Source organism: Macaca nemestrina, chromosome 3 (genome assembly GCF_043159975.1).
Source record: "Macaca nemestrina isolate mMacNem1 chromosome 3, mMacNem.hap1, whole genome shotgun sequence".
NCBI classification, from domain to species: domain Eukaryota; kingdom Metazoa; phylum Chordata; class Mammalia; order Primates; family Cercopithecidae; genus Macaca; species Macaca nemestrina.
The window spans coordinates 188,042,993-188,063,579 of NC_092127.1; the positions used below are offsets into that span (position 1 = coordinate 188,042,993).

Here is a 20,587-nt window from a genome sequence, read left to right on the forward strand (position 1 = left end):
AGAGGCTCACCAGGTCTCTAGGGGAAGAGTCACCTTAGTCACTCTGAATACTTGTCACATAACCAGGAAAAGTGTCTATCACCTCACTCTGGCTCCAGCAGTGGCTGCTAAGAATAGAGACCACAGGAGTATAGAATTAGAGGTCAAAGCAATAGGAATACCTAAAACAAGCACTTAAACAAAATAAGAATAGCTCATTTGATTCTCACAACACTGCTATGATGGAGGTATCATTATCTCCATTTTATAGATGGGGAAACTGAAGCATAGAAAGGTTAAGCAGCTTGCCTGAAGTCACACTGTTAGGAAGAGAGTGACAGGATTCAAAATTGGGCCACGGCTTAGCCACTGTGTCACATTGCCTCTTGCTGTGACAGTCTGGACTTCAACCAGTGGGACAAGGGAAGTTGCTAAAAGGCTTGGACCTGGAAGTACCAGGGTCATTAGAGAGCAGCGCCTGGCTGCCCTGAGGAGAGGGAGCCGGGTAGGGATTACAATCGTACAGGCAGTGACGGTCTGTGCCTGAGATCAGTAACTCTGGAAGTATTCCTAAAAGAGTCATTTAGGGCTGGGCGCGGTGGCTCACGCCTGTAATCCCAGCACTTTGGGAGGCGGAGGTGGGTGGATCACGAGGTCAGAAGATCGGGACCATCCTGGCCAATATGGTGAAACCCCGTCTCTACTAAAAATACAAAAATTAACTGGGTGTGGTGGCACGTGCCTGTAATCCCAGCTACTCAGGAAGCTGAGGTAGAAGAATCGCTTGAACCAGGGAGTCAGGGGTTGCAGTGAGCTGAGATCGCACCACTGTACTCCAGCCTGGCTACAGAGCAAAACTCTGTCTCAAAAAAAAAAAAAAAAGAATCCTTTAGAAAAACTTAGTCTGTGTCAACAATCCTCTGTGGCACTTGGATTTTAAATTGTTGGTGCTGGGATAAAACCGGTCGCAGGGGAGATCACATCCCATTGATTTTCCTTTTTGTATGTTGTGAAAATACCTGACATCTGTTTGACCTGCAACCACCATCGCAGCCTCAGTCATCCCCATTTTGGTGGCTGTGGCTTCTTCAACCTAATTTCTGCCATCCTTTGTGAATGACTTAGGTTCTCCAAATCACCACACCCTTGCAAGCTTAATGCCTGTAGTGAGCTGAATGAGGACCCTTAAAATATATGTCCACATGCTAATCCCCGGAACCTGTGATTTACCTTACATAGTAAAAGAGTGAATATTGTCTTACACAGCAAAGACAGGATTAAGTTAAGGATTTTAAGAGGTAGACCTTACCCTGGATTATCCAAGCAGGCCCTAAATCCTATGATGAGCATCCTTCTAAGAGACACAGAGAAAAGGAGGAGGCAATGTGACTGGAGTAACGTGAAGGCAGAGTTTGGAGTGATGCAGCCACAAGTCAAAGAATGCCTGGAGCCACTGGAAGCTGGAAGGGGAAAGAACAGGTTCTCCTCTGTGGCTTGTAGAGGGAGTGAGGCCCTGCTGGGACCTAGACTTTAGACTGCTGGCCTCCAGGACCAGGAGAGAACATGTTTCTGTTGTGTTAAGCCAAATTTGTTCCAACAGCGGCAGGAAGCTTATATACTGTCTTAACACATTCTGTTCCCCTACCTGGAATGCCTTCCCCTCTGCAGCACCTCTCTCAGGCCCACCTGTAGGATGCTTTACCCACAGTCTCTGATGTCCTCCCTCCTGGCAAAAGGCAGAGGCCACTCCCTCCCACAGGGCCACTGCTCCCAGCAAACACTTGCCCTTGTCCATAGCTCCCTGCAGGTGGCTGTGTGTCTCATGCATTTTGCATTGTCCATGCCCTTCACAGGGCCCAGACATAATCAGCAGAGGAAGAAAACCACAGGATGAAACAGTCCCAACAACCAGCACCAGTCAAGATCCAAGACAGCACGAAAAGCCAGCTGGCAGAAACATGATTGTCCACTGTCCATCTCTGGGACAACCTAGGTCCTTCTTGCCTCTTTGTCCTCCTCAGTTGACAGAGTCGTTGAGGAAGGGGGAGGGCCTCCACTTTGTTCCTCCCGGTGTGGAATTCTGACCAACTGTGTGTGTGTGTGTGTGTGTGTGTGTGTGTTGGGTTCTGTTAAATGCTTGAGCCTGAGACGGGGAAAAAGCCATTCCCTTGCTTAAGCCCAAGGGTTTCTCCTGACCAGTGAGTCATCCTCATGGCAGATGCCTGGGCAGATTTCTAAAGCGAAGCGAGAGAAATCTCTTCTTCACCTGCTGCAGGGAGGCATCAAAGTGCCAGAAAGGTGGCTTCCGTGGGTCCCTGAGGCCCATGGCAGGGGCCAGAGTCTGACACCTGCTTTCCCTGGGTTGGGGGCGGGGTGCCTCTGCCAAGAGCCCAGGTTCAGACCAGGCTGGCCTGTGGTCAAAGGCACACTTAGACCCTGACTGGAGAGTTGGGGCGAGTTACGAGAGACCCACTAGGTCACCTGTCAAAGTCAGCTAGCCCTCCTGGGGGTTTTGAAATCAGGGCATCCGCGGCAAGTTCCCAGGCTGTGCCTGGGGCTCAAGGCGGTGACTGCTCCTGTGCTCTTGGCTTAATCCCGGGATTCTCAGACGGCTGATGGAAAACGCCCCGGACCCTCCGCAGTGCCACGGGGAAGTCCCCGGAAACGGTGTGAAAAAGTATCAACTTTGGAGGATGCCTCCTCCGCGTCCAGCGCCTGATAGGGCCCAGCTCCTGGCCCAGTTGCCCAGGAGGCACCGATCCCCGCAGCCGGCCTCCTCCTCCGCGGGTTCCACTCCCATTTCGGCCTCGCCCCCACACCCCATAGTCTTTCATTCCTGAGTCCTGCAGGCAGGTCGGGTTGGAGGTCTGCAAACAAGACCCTCTCTGGGAAGCTGCGACAGCGGCTGCGCTCGGAGTTTGCGGGCGCAGGTCAGGCTAGAACCACCCCCCTTCTCTCTGAGTCCCGGAATCGTCCCAGCGGCCCCTCCTCTGTGCCCAGGATGCTCGGGCGGCGGCTGCGGTGGGACCTCCGCCTTCTCTTCCGACCAGACCGGAGGAACCTTTCCGCCTCCCTCCGCGCGGCGCACTGAGCGCTCTTTGCCCAGAAAGACTTCCCTCCCGCTGCCTGGGGCAGCCTCGCCCTGGGCGCCCGCACCCCAGCCCTGGGAGAGCGCTACTCCGCCTCCCGCACCACCGAAAACCTCCTCCTCCTCCTCTTGGGTACGCGCCCCCTTTATACGCGGACGCGCCCTCTTTTGGTCGCGCCCTCTTTTGGTCGCCCCCTCCCCAACCCAGCGCTCAGGAGCGCCCTGCTCTGGTCTCTGCCACCACCCAGCACCTCCTGGACTCATCCCCACAAACCCTTGATCCTCCTCAGGACCCCCAGGTGAGCGCGGCGCGCTGCGGGCGGGGACCCTCTTTGCACCTCCCCGCACCCCTGGGGGTCGCTGTGTCTCTAGGGTCCCCGCCTCCCCTTTCTCCTTTCTGAGCGCCTCGCGCCCAGGCCGCCGCCCGGGGCGGCGCAGCCCGCAGCCCTCACGCTCCGGACGCCCTCCGCCGCTCCGAGGCCCCCTCGGGGTGCGTCCTCTCCCTGTCCCCTGTTCCCTCCCCCAGCTCAGGGCGGGCGCGAGGTCCCAGGGGAGGCTCCCGCCCAGCCCCGCACTCCTTTGTGCGGCCGGGCGGGCGCTGCGTCAAGGCAGAGGCGCGGCCACACGCGCGCACCCACCCGCGCGCACCCAGCCCCCGGGAGCGGCAGGAAGGGAGGCGGCGGCGCGAGGAGGAGGGAGCGGCCGCGGAGCCCAATCGCTCGCTCCCCTTCCCGGGTCCGCGCGCGGCGCCGCCTCCGCCATTGCTGCGAGCAGGAGCAGGCGACGCGGAGCTCGGTGCGCGGAGCTCGGAACGCTGAGCTGACCTGCCGGAGCCGGGCGTGGGTGAGTGCGGCCGGCCGCGCCTGGGCTCGCCGAGGCCGGACCTTGCCTGCCCGGGAGTGGGGCCCGGGGGATTCCCATCTCCCCGAGTGCGCGGGACGGGGCTGTGGACGGCGGGTCGCCCAGGTGCGGCTGCCCCAGGACCGGGAACCAGGTCTGGAGGGGCTGGGCAGGGGCGGCGCCCCCTCCCCTGGCTGCTGTGCGCCCTTGCGCCTGGCGCTTGGGTCCTGCGAGATGAAGGTCTAGAAATACCCAGCACCCTCCGACCCCCGCATCAGGCCGTGACCACCGCGTCTCCACGACCCCTCCCCGAGACCAAGCGGGACGGCGGTGGGTGTGGGTGCCCGCTTTCCCCAGCCCCGCCCCGGGTCTTGCTTGCGGTGACTACCCCCGGCCCTCCCTCCGCAGGCTGCAGCCTCGGAGCTCCCGGAACGATGGTGAAGTTGGGGAACAATTTTGCGGAGAAGGGCACCAAGCAGCCGCTGCTGGAGGATGGCTTCGACACCATTCCCCTGATGACGCCCCTCGATGTCAATCAGCTGCAGTTCCCGCCCCCGGATAAGGTAAGCCCCCCCGCCCCTCCACGTTGCCGGGTGCGCACCCCCAAATCTCGCACGGTGGCCGCAACAAAAGAAACGCGCCGCGTGCACTGGGTACGCGAAGTGGGGGCGGGCTCGGGAGGCCGAAGGGAGCGCGGCGAGGACAGTGTACCCGCGCGGGATTCTGCCTTAGATGATATCCTAGTCCTGACAGTGGAACGCGGTGGGGCAAGATTCCTTCGCGTTTTTCCTGGGAGCCCCGCAGCTGCCCTGCTCCTCCCTTGCCCCGTGGCCCCAGGGGCTCTGGATCGGGGGTGAGCTTTGGGGCGGACGAGGCTGCCCCTGTACCTTCCCGGGTGTGGCAGTTTTAGCCCGACTTGCCCCACCGAGGCGGGGGAACGCTCTCCTTGGTCAGATGGCCCCTCCCCAGGGCTGAATTGTTCTCGCCCTTTCTGCCTGCCCCTGCCAGGCGGGCGCTAGGTGCAGGAGGGTGTGCGCGCTCACACAGGGTCTCCTTCCTCTTTGTTCCTTTTGTGAAATCTGCAAATAAGTGCCTGGGCTCGCTCAGTATTGGTGTCACTGGGAACAACCATTCATCAACCTTTCCCCAAAGTGTTTTCTGCTGGATTTAAAGAATCTCCTCGTTTTGAATATAGCATCCAATTAAGTAGTTTCTATTTGCTAAGAATAATATTTCCAGGAGTTAACACTTGAAAATGTAAATAGATCTTTGCATGTCTAGGCAATTGTACTGTAAAACTCATATCTAAGACCGTAGACACAGCATCTGTTCTCAGCATCTTGCTGCCGCTTACAAACCACCACAGCCACGAATAATTCCCGGAAGTGCTTTTCTATTTATTTTCTCATTTAGTCCCTGGTAAAGGGGCTCTGAGTCAGGGCTCTGCCTTCCTTCCAGCAAGTTGGTGATTGCTGGCGGGGTGGGTGTTGTGGGGTGGGGGTGTCCCGGTGGGGCCCCTCACCCCTGTGAAGGTGTCCTCCCAGCTTTATTGTGTGTGTTATCGGGGGAGGGAGGCAGGAGCCGGGAAGAGGCTGGCAGCAGGGGTTTCAGTGCAAGAAAGGGGGATCAACTGGCCACACCTGTGCCCCCCAGGCCACGGTGGTGCCACTCTGGGCCGCTGATGGTCCAGGCTAGGCTTTGCAGGAGGGGCAGGGTTGCCTGAGGCCTCAGCTTTCGCTCCACCCCTCCCTGTCTAGGCATCAGACTTGTCCAGTTAGCATTGCCTGGCCCCGAGGCCCCCACGCCCCCTCCTGCCTCGGCCCCCAGCTGCTCGGCTGAGGAGCAGCGGCGCCTGTGCCAGGAACTCCGTGTCCTGAGGCAGCACCTCTATCAGGTGATTCCCCTCACTTGGCCTGAGCTTCCTCTCTCATCCTGGGTCTGTTCCATTCCAGAACCATTTGGCACGGTTGGTTTATACAGGGAGGAGGGTTTCAGGCAGGTATGAAATCCTCACCCGCTAATCAGGTCGACCAGGCGTAGCCTAGGCAGCTGGAAAAGGGATGAGTCTCCTCTCTCTGCAAGTGTCCAAAGGGGGGCAACCAGTCTCAGGTCCAGCTGGGACTTCCAGCCAGGACTGAGTGTGGGTACAGGGTTATGGCTTTGGGATCATTTTCCAGATGGCTTCTAAGGTCACAATGAGGAAACTGAGCCTCGGAGCATTTATGGGACATGCCCAAGGTCACTGGGCTGAAGGTTACAGTCCTCCAGGATGCAAAAGTTTCTGGCGGTGCCTGTTACTCCACCCTGCTTGGAGCCAGATGTCGCTCATGTAAGACCTCTCTTAACCTGAACAACAGCAACGTGTTGCTAACAGTCAGAGTTCAGGGAGGTGATGTCACCTGTTCCAGGTGACATGGCTTCTGAGGGGTGGTGACACAGTTGGACTGTAAACAAGAATCTGTTCTGAGAACGTGTATGGAGTGCTGAGGTGCTGGAGGGGCAGCGGTGACAGCAGTCACAGTGCTGGCAGTAGAGTGGTCTCCCTCACATTTGCTGGACACTTATTCTGCACCAGGAACTATTCTGCCAGTTTAAATTCTATTTTTAGGTTTATTACAGGTTTAAATTCTTTTGATGCGTTGACATGTCATGAGGTCACTACCAATGTTAGCCCCATTTTGCAGGTGTGGAAATGCAGGCACGGAGAGTTTGAGAATTGCCCGAGGTAACCTAGCCTGTTCGTGGCAGGTGCAGATAGAACCCAGGTCGACAGAATATTAATGCGGCCCCCACACAGGATGGAGGTTTCTGTGGGTTTCCTCGTCCTCAGCAGTAGCCTTGTTCCCATTCATTGGCCAGTCTAGGCCTGCGTGCTCAAGGTCACGTGGCTAGTTGGGTCCAGTTGGGGTTTAAGAATGACAAGGTGGCACCCAACCACTGCCTCAAGAAATGGGTACCTCACAGGGGTGGGTGCCCAGGCCAGCCCATGCCAGGCACCCCCTCCCTCTCCATCACAGGAGCACTGGGTGGAAAAGGAGTTGGGGCCGGGGGGCCAAGAGTGTGGTTACAAGGTTTATGGCTCTTGGGATCATTTTTCAGTGACACCTGGAATGGGCTCTGCTGTTCTTTCTCCCCAAGGCGGGCTTTGGGGGTCACAGCGCCGGCTGAGAGGCCCTCTGGCTGCCCGCCGGGGACTGACCATCCCCGGTTGCTGGGGTCTCTTTGTTCTGCCCTGGGCCCCACCATCGTGGAGAGCAGGTGACGGACCGCCCAATGAAGGGAGCCTTGTCCCTCGAGGGAGAAGAGCTTGGAGGTGGCTGACTGTCTCTAGTGCAACAGCCTCTCCTGGAACCTGGCTTGGGGAATGAAGTTTGGGGATTAGAGATCTATAACGCCTTGACACTGCTCCTGAACACCTCCCAGTCCAGTGGGACAGAGAAGTAAACAGTCCCTGGCAATGGGTGTGGGGAGTGATGAAGGCAGCGCCGCTGAGGCCAGGGTTGTGAGTGTCCCGGGTGGGGAGGCTTCCTGGGTCCATCTGAAGCTGCTCGGGTGTAAGGGCTGGTTTCCAGGTTGGACAAACATCCTTCTGCCTCACAGTAGGGGTGGAGGGGAATGAGAGCAGGGAGACCCTTTGGGGGCTGTGGCAGGGGCAGAGGGAGAGGAGGATGTGGGGGTGGAGACAAAGAGGTTGATCCTGGATCTGTTTCCTGACAGGCTGGCGACCAGCTTCTCCAGCCAGTCCTGGAGGGCTGTGGACAGTGACCTCAGACTTCCTCTTCTTGTGCCCATGGTGGCACAGCAAGGCCAGTGAAAAAGCAGGTGCAGTCTCCCAGCTTCCTGGGCCAAGCCAGGCTTCGGCTCTGGTGGGTGAAAGGAGCACTGGGTTAGGAGTCAGATGCCAGGCTGCATCCCTGCCCTGCCGCCTATGAGCTGCGTGACCTTGGCCGATAAGCTTACCTTCTGTGGCCCTCGGTTATAATGTTTCCCTCCTGGGACTGCTGTCAGGATTATTAATGGGACATTTCTCTGAAAGTCCTGGCACAGAGGAGATTTCCAAAAAGTAGTGGCTGTTCCCATTCTTCTTGTGAATTTCTTCCTGGCCAATGGTGACTTTGAATGTGGGAGCTCCCAGACCCACCCTCTTTGGGCAGATCGTCTGAATGCATCTGACTTTTGTTTCTCTGTTTTCTGGATAAGGTGGTCGTGAAAACCAAGACCGAGTATGAACCTGACCGCAAGAAAGGGAAAGCACGTCCTCCCCAAATTGCTGAGTTCACCGTCAGCATCACGGAGGGTGTCACCGAGAGGTTTAAGGTGAGTGGTCCTGTGGTGGGGGAGATGCTGCTGTTGCCCCCAGAAGGGGTCCGCTGAGCTGCAGAGATGCCCTGCAGAGAGGCCCAGGGTATGATGCCGTTTGTCTGGGCTGATCCCAGCTGTGCACACCCAGTAGCTTCTGGCTACCTGCCAAGATGTTGTCCTTGTGCTTTTTGAACATTTCTTTCTTCCTTTCCTCTTCCAAAATGATCACAGGGAAAACCCACCCACGAACTGTCTTTTAGACAAAGGTTATAAACATATGAAAAATCACTCACCAAACATTAAAATATTTACTTAACAGTTCCAGGACGGAAGCAGACAATAACAAAAAGATAACGCACAGCGCTGATCACATGCCCGACGGGGGTCCCAGCCCTTTACCTAGTGAGCTCATCTGAGCAACCCTCCTGGCACACCAGTACTATCCGTATAACCCATTTTGCTGATGGAGAGGTTGAGGCACAGAGTGGTCACAGCTCTACACAGCAGAGCCAGGATCCCATCTGCAGGGGATCTGGCTTTGGGCCTGTGTGTATCCTCCATCCTTCCCCCTATCCCGATGGGATGAAGGGGTGCTGCTCAGAGCGGGAGGGTTCCAGCCTGTCTGAGTGGGAGGAGCGTTCTTGCCAGCCTGGCTGCCTTCAGAGGCCGCGTTGGTTGAAGAACAAGCTGGGATGTTTATCAGGAAACTCATTCTTTGGGAAACATGAGAGAGAGGGTAAAGCAGTAGCCTCATCCAGATTCAAGGCGGTGAATTGAGAGACATCAGTGGGCCCCAGGCCTTGCAGAGCGGCCCTGTCTGGCTCTCTGGTCACCCTCCACTTGACAGCGTGAGCAGTTTGCTTGTGCTGGGGGCACAGGAACTCCCACCCCCAACCCCTGCAGTTTCCAGAGCACCTGTGGGTATGGCATCATATTTGATCTCTGTGACAACCTTGTGGATCACAGAAGGGGTGGGACTGGGGGCCATCCCTGGTTACCAGATGAAGCTGGAGCCACAGAGTGACTGGGGAGTCCCTCCTGCTTCCTGTTGCCACACACTGCCTGTCAGGGCCTGCCTGGTCCAGCGGGTCCCGTGAGTGTTGCTGTGGGGCGATTACTTGTGTCAGCTCAGCGAATCCTCCCAGCAGCCCTCTGCCTGCTACCTACTAATAGTAGGTACTATTTGTATCACCGGTATTACGGATGGGGAAGTCGAGGCACAGAGCAGTCTGTGTCTGTCCCTGCTGGTATGTAAGGATGTCGTGTGTGCTGAGAGGCTCTTTTGGTGGCTCCTGGCTCAGCCGTTCATATGTGTTTGAGGTTCATGGCCAGGGCCAAGACATACTGACCCGAGGTCAAACCTGTCTTCTGCGCTGGCCAGTGGGATTAGCGTGTGCCTTATCTGCTGCCACTCACCTGTCCTGCCCCATCTGCACCTGGGTTTGGCTGCTACCCCTGGTTGAGGCAGGAGTGGCCTTGATTTCAAGGTCACGGTGCCCTCTGTCCTGATGGCTAAACGCTGTCTGATGTCTGAGTGTGTCTGGGTTTCTCAGGCCCGCCTTGCCCTTTGCTTTCCCAGCCCCAGCATTTTAGATCCCCACAGAGCAGGGCGCAGTGCGACACTTGAACAGCTATTGCTTCATCTGTTGAGTGTCTATGGTGTGCCAGGCTCTGTCCCCGACCTCTGGTGTTCTTCATTTGTACTTTTCCCACATGACCACCTGAAACAGGTCCCCAGGTCTCTTGCCTAAGGAATGGGTGACACAAATTTGCCACCAGGGCCCTTGACAGCCTTGGCTGGGACTCTGTGGTTACCCAGCCCCTGTTGCCCAGAACCTGAAGGCTCAGAAGACCATGGGTGATTGTGCTTGTCCCAGTAGACTGGCTGCTGGCCGCAGAGGCCCTGCCTCATCTCCCTGCCTCCACCTCCTGTGGCTGTCTGAGAAGGCGATGTATGCAGTAGGTGCTCAGTACATGACTGTACTGGACGAAGTCCGCTGGGTGTGTTCCTCTGCTTAGTTTTCCTGGCCTCCTTTATGATTCACAACCGCCCTGAAGGGGGTGGCACTGGCCCCTTCACACATAAGGCTGCTGAGCCCCAGGTGGCCCCAGGGCGGCTGGGTGCTCCCTCTGTTACTCTGTGGCTTCAAAGCCAAGCCTTCCCACCATCCCTCCCCACTCCCATGGGATGCCTGCTGCTTCCCAGACCCCATCCCTTCCATCTCCTCCCAGGACAGGTGCAGATCACACCTCTGCCGGGAAGCCTCCTAGGTCCCTCTCAGTTGCAACAAACCTCAGCGTCCTGTTTCCAGTGCCCTTTGTAGCCAGGCCGCGACAGCATGTAACAGTGACGGAGTGCTGCATGAGCTGGACTCTGCTTTGCACTCCTATGCTCATATTACCTCATTTAATCTTCATAAACACCTCAGGAAGTAGCCTCATAGCTCCATTTTACATAGAGGGGAAACTGAGGCAGACAGCCTTGGCTGCCTGCTCTCGGCTGTGGCACCAGAGCTCCTTGGCTTCTTGGAGAAGTGGGTTTGCATGGGAGCCCTCACCTCAGGCGCCATCGCTGTTGAGCCATTCCGCTTCTACAAATCCTTTTCCTTTGTTGATTCAAAACCCTTGCTCTGCTGCCTAGAGCCACACAGAATGTGCGGTGCCCTCCTTCCCCAGCCCCAAGGCCTTCAGAGACGGGGCAGGCTCAGGTATCCCGGAAGCCTCCCCAGTGTACAGCTTCTTTTTCTCATGTTTCTTCCTGAGTCCTGGTTTCCAGACTCCCTTACTCTAGGTGTCCTCTTTTGAGGGTCTGGGTTGGGTTGTCTTCTCTTTGGGTGCGAAACCTGTGACCAGATGTGTCCTGGCAAGGTCCATTGGTGTGGCCCTTCCAGGCACAGGCCCCTCAGCCTGAACGGGTGACCTGAGGAGGGGAACAAGGCCATAGAGACCCCCTGAGCCAAGAATGTCAGCCAAAAATGAAGGCTTCAGGACTCTTTGTGCAGACAGAACTTACTCATCAGCTGCTCCGTGCCAGCCACGGTAAGAGCTCCTTGATATCATCTCCCTGGCGCTTCTTGCACGCACAGTAACAGCTTGATAAGTAAATGGATGACTAATCGTGCTGCTGGCCTCCCATGAATGGGGGACTTGGCAAGATTTCCTGGGTCTGCCTGTGGGTCCTTGCTTGTTGAGTAAGTTCAGTGGCAGCTCGTCGGATTGAGCCCTCTCTCGGGGCCGTGCTTGCATGTAAGCCTCTAACAGGTGATGCCTGCCACTTATCACCAAGTCAGACAGGTGACCTGCTCAAGGCCACACAGTCAGTCAGTGGCAGAGGCACAGTAGGAGCTGGGCAGGAGGCTCTAGAAGCCTGTTGCTGTGGCATACTTCAGCCCACTAGCTTGTCCAGGAAGCCGGCAGACTGGACTTTTGCAGCTGAACAACTTGCATTCTAAGGGCGTCTCTTCCCTGTGCCTGCTCCGAGCCCCTTCTCAACTGGGAAGGAGATTTACCTAACTCCCTGCCCACTTGTTGTGGGGTGGATGTGAGAGGCAACCTCCAAAGTGCTGTTTCCCCAGGTGTATCTGGATCTACCTGTCAGCATCAGCTGAAGTTTGATTTTAACACAGGGACCCTGAAGCCCAGGGTGATGCGTTTTAACAAATGCTTTCCAGGTGATCCTAATGTATCCCAAGTTTTTGAACCTTCTCGATGGTGGTCCATTCTGGCACAGAAGCCGGGAAGGGTGAGGAGGGCTGGTGCCTTTTGGGAATGCTAAGGGTGCCTACCTTTCTGGAATGTTCTCCCAGCTTTTTATTGTCCAGGCGGATTTCTGGCATCCCTGAACGTGTGCACACAACGAGTCGTGCTGCTGTTGTGTGAAGCTGCAGCTGGTTGAGGGCTGGGGGTCTCTCTTTCTGAAATGGGAGCACATGGGGAGCAGGCTATGCTGGAGACACGGGCATGATGGAGGGTCCAGAATAGAGATCCGCCTTCCCTGGCTTGTGTGCCCCCCTGCCAGGGCCCAGTCGAAGCTGTAGTTGGGACAGAGCATCTTCCTCGTCCGGCTGGTGACTGGACAGCTTCTGTGCAGCTCCCTGGCCCAGCCATCATCTTAGCTCTTTCATCTCCACGAGTGAATCGCAGGAATGGAATCTCACCTTTCTGACGTTGAAGCGATAGGTAAATCGTTTGTTCCCTCCTGTCTCTAATTTGTGTAGCTCAGGAGACCTCATCTTTATAGGCCTTTGGATGGCATCCTTGAAACGGAGTGTCTTTTTGGATGCAGCTTTCTGATTGTCACTTGGGTATTAATCTCTTGGCTGTGAGGTTGCTAGGCTGGTTGCTAGGTAACTGCTGACTGGGAGAAGGTTCTGAGAGACTCTGCCACACAGGATGGCAGGAGGACTCCCCCAGCGGCGGCCAGCAGCTTGGGCTTCCAAAGAGGTTCTTGTCAACAAGGAAAGCAGTCGCTTAATTAATTGGAGGCATATTTACGCTGAGAATAAACACTGGCTGAGATGTTTCTCAAATGAACCAAACCTAAACATTTTTGAAATTGTGCTTCCCCACTGATGCCTGCAGAACGGCGGGTCGGGGCTGCTGGAGCCGCTGCTTGCGGTTCTTCTGATCTGGAGACAGTCATTAGGGACCGTCATTAGGCAGGTGACAGGAAGGCTCCCTCAGGGCCCACTGCAGCCCTTTGTGCTTCTTGGTGCTGGTGATGACTGGCTGCTGACACTGGAGAGGTCTCCACACCCTGTTTGCCTGTGATGTGAGTTCAGGGTTGGGTGGTCCAGCCATGCCCCTCACTGGCTACCATGTCACCCTGGGGCCATGAGAGATTCCAAGGTTGGCTTTGCACAGGAACACCTTTCACTGCCAGGGCACAGCTGGGGAGCATATTGGCAGGAGAGACCTCGTCCGTCTGCGTGGTCCTCATGGTTGGCAGTCCAGACTCTGGTGGGGGTGTCCCTCTGTGTCCTGTCGCAGAGGACTCTGGGGGTGGTTTGTGTCTTTCCTTCACATCCCTAATGACCTTGAGCTTCCTGCGTGCCCATCTGTTTCCACACTCTCCAGTAAGCCCCTGGTGTGTTTCAAGATGCATTTCTTAAATATTTATGAACAGTGATGCCGTTTCCTTGGCATTCAGCAGTGGGAGTCGGGTTTCTTCCTGTGGGAGTGGTATTGGAGACCCTGAAAGTGTGTGTGGACGCCCCCTCACCTTTAGCTATGCGAGCATCTTGTGGGGTCCTCGGGCTGTGGTTGCGGAGCCCACCTTCCCCAGGCCAGCTGTAGTGTGGGGGCTTTGGCTGGATCGGATACCATGTGGGTTGAGTCATCTGTGTGTGTGTGTGTGTGTGTGTGTTCACTTTTGTGTGGGTTACCTAAAATATTTAGGGCTGTAAACGCTTGAAGATGTCGGGATTCATCTTCTTTTTCCAAGTTTTTTCCTTTTTTTTTTTAACTGCATTACTCAGCAGAAATGCTCATTTCCTTCTCCCGCCCCATTAGGGTAGGAGGATGGGGAGAGTGACAGCAGCCGCCCAGCACCATCGACCTGGCGCCATCGACCCAGTGCACGCCTGGGCTTGGGGTGCCATGAGCACTGTCTCGTTCACTGTTAGTAACAGTCTCTGATGGTTGACCCTGCTGTCCTGATTTTGTAGGTGACGAATTAAGGCCAGAAATGCTAAGGAACAGGCCCAAGGTCACCCAGCTAATGAGGGTGACACACCAAAGCCCACTGTGTGCCGTCCACACCAGTGGGGCCTGTAGGGCGACTCCCCTGCAGACCCTGAGCTGGGCAGCGGCCCCAGACCTGAGAGGGCAGACAGGAAAGGAGCACAGCCAGTGCTGATGGCGCTCAGGTTTCACTGTCCAGATGGTAAGCGTTCCGAGAACGAGGCCACAGGCCACTGCCTTTCACTTCTGTGACCGTGTAACTCCCAGCCCAGGTGGGGCCCTTCTGTGAGGGACAGCACACACAGTGAGTGGTCAGGATGCTGGGTGACGGCCATCACCCAGGATCCCTGAGCCTCGAGGACACATGTTCCCTCCTTATCAACTTGTTACAAACGCACCCTGAGGCCCAGATCCTGTTTGTATTTCTCTGTGACCGGCTGTTCTTTCCAGAAAACACTCCTCAGGTCTCCCTTGCCTTCCGCCAGGGCTCACGGTCTCTTGTCAGCACCCCCACAATAGTTTGCGACACCTTCAGCCTCCTCCCTCTCTCCTCTGGCCCATTCTTTATTTTTTTATTTTTATTTTTTTTTATGTTTTGAGATGGAGTCCTGCTCTGTCACCCAGACTGGAGTGCAGTGGCACGATCTCGGCTCACTGCAACCTCCACCTCCCAGGTGCAAGCGATTCTCTTGCCTCAGCCTCCCAAGTAGCTGGGATTACAGGCGCCCGCCACTATGCCTGGCTAATTTTTGTATTTTTAGTAGAGATGGGGTTTCACCATCTTCGCCAGGCTGGTCTTGAATTCCTGACCTCGTGATCCACCTGCCTTGGCCTCCCAAAATGCTGGGATTACAGGCGTGAGCAACCATGCCCGGCCTGGCCCATTATTTAAAGAATGGTCTTTAAATAATTGTGGTAAAATATACAAAATATAAAACTTACCACTTTAAGGTAAGTGCCATATTAAATTCAGTGCCATTTAACACATTCACCGTGTTGTCCAACCATCATCACTAGCTAGTTCCAGCACATTTTTATCACCCCAAAAGGAGACCTGATTCCCATTAAGCAGTCACTCCCATGCCCCTTTCCCCAGCCCCTGGTAGCCACAAATCTGTTTTGTGTCCCTGTGATTTGCCTATTCTAGACATGTCATAGAAATAGAATCTTATAAGTTGTGATGTGAACATCTATCTGGCCTCTTTCACTTAGCTTGCTATTTCAAAGCCCAGCTACATTGTAGCATTTGCAAGTGCTTCATTCCTTTTCACAGCTGAGTAATATTCCATTGTACCAATAGACCACATTTTGTTTATCCATTCATTGGTTGATAAGACATTTGGGTTGTTTCCATATTTGGGCTGTTGTGAGTAGTGCTGCTATGAACATTCATTTACAAGTTTTTGTTTGCATACCTGTTGAATTTTTGGGGATATATGCCCAGAAGTAGAATTGTGGGGCCATGTGGTAATTTGATTTTTAACATATTGTGGAGTTACCAAACTTCTCCACAGAGCTGTACCATTTTACATTCCCATTAGCAATGCACAGTGGTTTCAATTTCTCCACATCCTCACCAGCACTTGTTTTATTTTATTATAAACATCCTAGTGGATATGAAGTAGTATCTCATTGTGGTTTTGATTTGTATTTCCCTAGTGGCTAATGATGTTCTGCATCTTTTCATGTACTTGTTGGCCATTTGTATCTCTTCTTCAGAGAGATGTCTACTCAAATCCTTTTCCATTTTTTAATCAGGTTGTTTGTGTTTTTATTGTTGTTGTTGTTTTTGAGACGGGGTCTCACTCTGTCACCCAGGCTGGAGTGTAGTGGTGGGATCTCAGCTCACTGCATCCTTGACCTCCTGGGCTCAAGTAATCCTCCCACCTCAGCCCCTGGAGTAGCTGGAACTACAGGCATTCACCACCACACCCAGCTAATTTTTGTATTTTTTGTAGAGATGGGGTTTTACCATGTTGCCCAGGCTGCTCTCAAACTCCTGGACTCAAGGAATCCTCTCGCCTTGGCCTCCCAAAGTGCTGGGATTACAGATTGTGAGCCACCACACCCAGCCATGTTTTTGTTGTTGAGTTGTAAGAGTTCCTTATATATTTTAGATACTAAGCCCTTATAAGATATGTGATTTGTTAATATTTTCTACCATTCTGTAGGTTCTTTTTTCACTTTCTTGCTCGTTTCTTTGATGCACAAAATTTTAAATTTTTGGTGAAGTATCATTTATTTTTTCTTCTATTGTTTGTATTTTTGGTGTCATGTCTATCTAAGATAGCGGTCCCCAACCTTTTTGCACCAGGGACTGGTTTTGTGGAAGACAGTTTTTCTACTGACCAGGGAGCAGGGGATGGTTTGGGGGTGAAGCGAGATCATCAGGCTTTAGATTCTCATAAGGATCATTAGGCATTAGATTCTCATAAGGAGAACACAACCTAGGTCCCTTGCATGCACAGTTCACAGTAGGGTTCATGCTCCTATGAGAATCTAATGCTGCCACTGATCTGACAGGAGGCAGAGCTCAGGCAATAATGCTTGCTCACCTGCCATTCACCTCCTGCTGTGCAGCCCAGTTCCTAACAGACCATGGACTGGTACTGGTCTGCAGCCCGGGGGTTCGGGACCCCTGATCTAAGACACTGTTGCCAAATCAATGAAGATTTTTTCCCTTGTGTTTTCTTCTAAGAGTTTTATGGCTTAGCTTTTATATTTAGATATTTGACCCATTTGAGTTAATTTTTGCATATGGTGTGAGGTAAGGGTCAATACCATTCTTTTGCATGTGGTCCTAACACTGTTGTTGAAGAGATTGTTCTTTCCTTATTGAATGAATAGTCTTGGCCCCCTTATTGACAATCAGTTGACCATGGACTCATAGTTTTGTTTCTGGACTCTCCATTGTATTACATGGATTTGTATATCTCATCTTATGCCAATACCACTCTGTTTTGATTACTGTAGCTTTGTAGTAAGTTTTAAAATTGAGAACTCCTCCAGTTTGTTCTTTGTTTTCAAGACTGGTTTTGAAAACAGTTTTGACTCTTTAGGGTCCCTTGTAATTTCCATTTTCTGCAAACAAACAAAAAAGCCTTTGGATTGTTGACAGATGGTTTTGAATCTGTATATTAGTTTGGGAAGTGTTCCCATCCTAACAATATTAAGTTTTCCAATCTATGAACGCAGGGTGTCTTTCCCTTTAATTTCTTTCAAAAATTTCTTACAGTTTTCAGTGTACAAATTCCTTCACTTTTTAATGTAGGCAGTAAACTACAGAGGTATTAGTAGTACTTGTGAATTTGTCACCCATGCAAATCACAGGTGTTTTTATATCACAATGCAGTTGTGGGACAATGTGATCTTGGGACAGTGTTTATTGCTCATAGTTCCTTTGAAGCCATAGTATCAGATCTTGTTCAGTGTGTTAACAAATGCATATATATTATATGAAAAATTTATACTTTTGTAATATTTCTATACCAGTATTTCAGTATAATCAGTTTTCTTTGCAAGTGTATGTATTGTGTTTTTTGCATTTAGAACATCATTCTAAGGATTTGTGGTTTCACACAGCTGCCAAAGAGGTCAATGACACAAACCTGGTGGAGCCCTGCACCCACAGCAGTGGGGGCTGGGCCACCTCAGGGCAACTGTGGGACGCACAGCAATGAGTACAAATCCCTGCCCAGCAGCTATAATCCCATTGCTCCTGCTTTAGAGCTTTTACTGCCAGCTGCACAGAAGTGATGTAAATTTCGGGATAATGTAGACCCTGCTGTAATACACACATGCATGCACATCAGGGATAGGCATCTGTCCTTCAGATGACTGCTTGTGCTGTGAGGAAAGCTAGTTTGTCACAAAGTGGCAGTTGCTTCCTGGGGTCCTGAAACACCCAGGAACTGTCTGCTTCCAGTATCTTGATGTGGCAGACGGGCACCTTTGTCGCTGGGCTCGTGTTCCCTTTCCTGCAGGATGTGCGATGCTGCAGCCACGCTGGTCATAGACACTGGGTTTTTTTATGCTTCAGGCCTGTGGCACAAACCCTTTCTCCCTGCTGGACTCTCATTTCCCTCCTCCCTGGTAAGCTCCTCCTCCTTTGGGACATGGACCCCTCCTCCCAGAAGCCTTGCCTAGCAAATAGCCGGGCTGGCTCTTTAGCAGTTCTCAGCCTGTGTTGGGAAGAGTTAACACCAGGGTGATGCTGTGGGACCCTACAGCCCTGCAGGGCTGCTCAGCCACATCAAAGCGCCTGAGAATGTGCCCTGGCTGCCTGGGGATTCTGTAAGAAGGAAGAAGGCAGGGACTTTTGGGACTGAGGTGCTTTGGCCATCATGGGCCCCTTCTTTCACTAAAAAAAGAGAAAATTTTGACTGCTTTGCCCTAAAGATCAATACAGTCCAGGCAGAGTTCCTCAGTATAGATTCACCAGCGTCAGTATGATGATGATGATTTTTTGAGACAGGACCTCGCTTTGTCACCCAGGCTGGTGTGTAGTGGCACACCATCTCGGCTCACTTCAGCCTCAAGCTCCCAGGCTGAAGCGATCCTCCCAAATCAGCCTCCTGAGCAGCTGGGACCACGGTGCATACCCCCATGCCCGGCTAATTTTTTGTTTTTTTGTTTTTTTGGTTTTTTTGTAGAGATGAGTTATCCCTATGGTGCCCAGGCTGGTCTCGAACTCCTGGGCTCAAGTGATCCTCTCGCTTCGGCCTCCCAAAGTGCTGGGATTACAGCATGAGCCACAGCACCCAGCCTGCTATTATTGTTTTCCTTTGATTTTTTTTTTTTTTCTTCGAGATGGGGTTTTGCTCTGTAGCCCAGGCTGGAGTGCAGTCCACGATCTCAGCTCACTGTATCCTCCACCTCCCAGGTTCCAACGATTCTCCTGCCTCAGCCCCCTGAGTAGCTGGGATTACAGACACCCATGACCATGCCTGATTAATTTTTGTATTTTTAGTAGAGTTGGGGTTTCACCATGTTGGCCAGGCTGGTCTCGAACTCCTGACCTCAGGTGATCTGCCCACCTCAGCCTCCCAAAGGGCTGGAATTACAGGCGTGAGCCATGGCACCCGGCCTTTCTCCTTTGATTTTGAAACAAAATTAAACTTGAACATGTTTGTGGGTTCCTGCAGGCACTGTGGACCCAGGTCCGGGCCCCGTGCTTCCTGTGCTTGACAGAGATAATGCGCCCTGGAAGAAGGTCCCGGCTTCTAAGGAAATGCGCTTCTCCCAACCTAGAGACTGCCTGGCCCACCTGGAGAAGCCAGGCATGAGAGTCAGATACTGTCTGTCAACCCACAGGGCGTGGACAGAAGAGCCGCCCTGGATCTGCTTCCTTCCCAGGCGAGATCACTGGCTTAATAAAACCAAGACAGCCAGCACCTCCTGCAAACTAAATCCATGTTCTGTTCGATGTGTAGACGTTATTCTGGGTCGGCTCCAGGTGCCCAAGAGTTGCTCAGTATGTGCTCATTAGGAGATGGAGTATCTGCCGGTTGTATTCATTCATTCATTCACTCACTCACTCATTCACTCACTCACTCACTCAGTCACTCACGCACTGAACGTGCAGGAGGCATCTTCTCTGTGCCATCTTCTCTATGTGTGAATCATAGCCCTGCCCTCGGGTTCCATCTATGGGGAGATGAACTTGAAAGGAGAAGTGAGTGTAACAAATAACCACCCATGCCATGGCTGAAGACGGTGCACGGGCATTCTCCCCAGGCCTGAAAGTCGGAAGTCCTAAGTCAGTTTCACTGGGCTAAAATCCAGGGGTGTGCAGGGCCCTGCTCTGTCCGGAGGCTGTCAGGGACGCACTGTTTCCCTGCCTCTTCTGTCTTCTGGAACTGCATGGGGCTCATGGTCCCATCCTCTGCCTTCATACCCTGTAGCACAATGTCTTCAAGCTTCTCTCTGCTCTTTTGTCTGTCTCCAAGTCGCCACCTCCTCGGCAGGGGCACCTCCCTCTGCTCCCCTGCTAGGAGGACACCTGTGATTACCTTTAGAACTCACCTAATCATCTGGGATAATCTCCTCTTCTCAAGGTCCTTGACTTGATTGGATCAGCAAAGTCCCTTACCAGCTGCGGTTTTGGGGGTAGGACCTGGGTGTCTTTAGGGCCATTATTCAGCCACCGACAGCCAGTTTGCCTGGGCCCAGTCATGGACATCTGAACCTCAATTTCCCCATTTATAAAACACGGTCAGTAATACTGCCTTGCAGGTGTTGTATAAGGAGTACGCAGACTTGAAACAATGACCAGACTACAGAAGGCGGCGGACGTCTCCAGAGCTCCTCCTAATGGTAGTGTTTTGTTGTGAGAGTATAAAGTCTGGTGGGGTGTGTAGCTAGAGAGCCCCCAGGAATTCTGCCCAGATGTGGAATCCTTTGTTTATCCCCTTGCTTCCAGCTTAGGCTGCATGCGGGAGGCATCTGGAGTTTTAAACTTGCTATGCCACTGTCACTACTTGGGGTGGAGTCCAGACGCTGGGGACATTAGAGACGCCCATGATTCTCATCGGCAGCCACAGTTGAGTCCATTTGTACCCAGGCTGGAGCCACTGCGAATGGCTGCCACCTCTCTTTTTGCATAGCCAACACCGGCCTCTTAGGATCACCTGGGTCCTGTTGGCCGACTTGAAGGTGCTGCCTTTTCAGTGACAAGGCCTTTGTTATGTGTAAAGA

The 20,587-nt window shown here is 53.2% G+C and overlaps 1 protein-coding gene across 2 annotated transcripts in view; it reads left to right on the forward strand.

Moving 5' to 3' along the window:
* The first annotated feature begins 3,253 nt into the window (after window positions 1-3,253).
* The window catches only part of NSG1 (neuronal vesicle trafficking associated 1), a 34,561-nt gene continuing 17,227 nt past the window's right edge, over window positions 3,254-20,587 (forward strand). The window contains exons 1-4 of one of the 2 annotated variants that reach the window (XM_011714482.3): window positions 3,254-3,366; window positions 3,842-3,910; window positions 4,316-4,470; window positions 8,108-8,224. In XM_011714482.3, the coding sequence (XP_011712784.1) occupies window positions 4,342-4,470; window positions 8,108-8,224 (246 nt within the window). In that variant the 5' untranslated portion in view covers window positions 3,254-3,366; window positions 3,842-3,910; window positions 4,316-4,341. The remainder of the gene's footprint in view (window positions 3,367-3,841; window positions 3,911-4,315; window positions 4,471-8,107; window positions 8,225-20,587) is intronic. The other variant, XM_071093873.1, reaches the window with a different exon arrangement.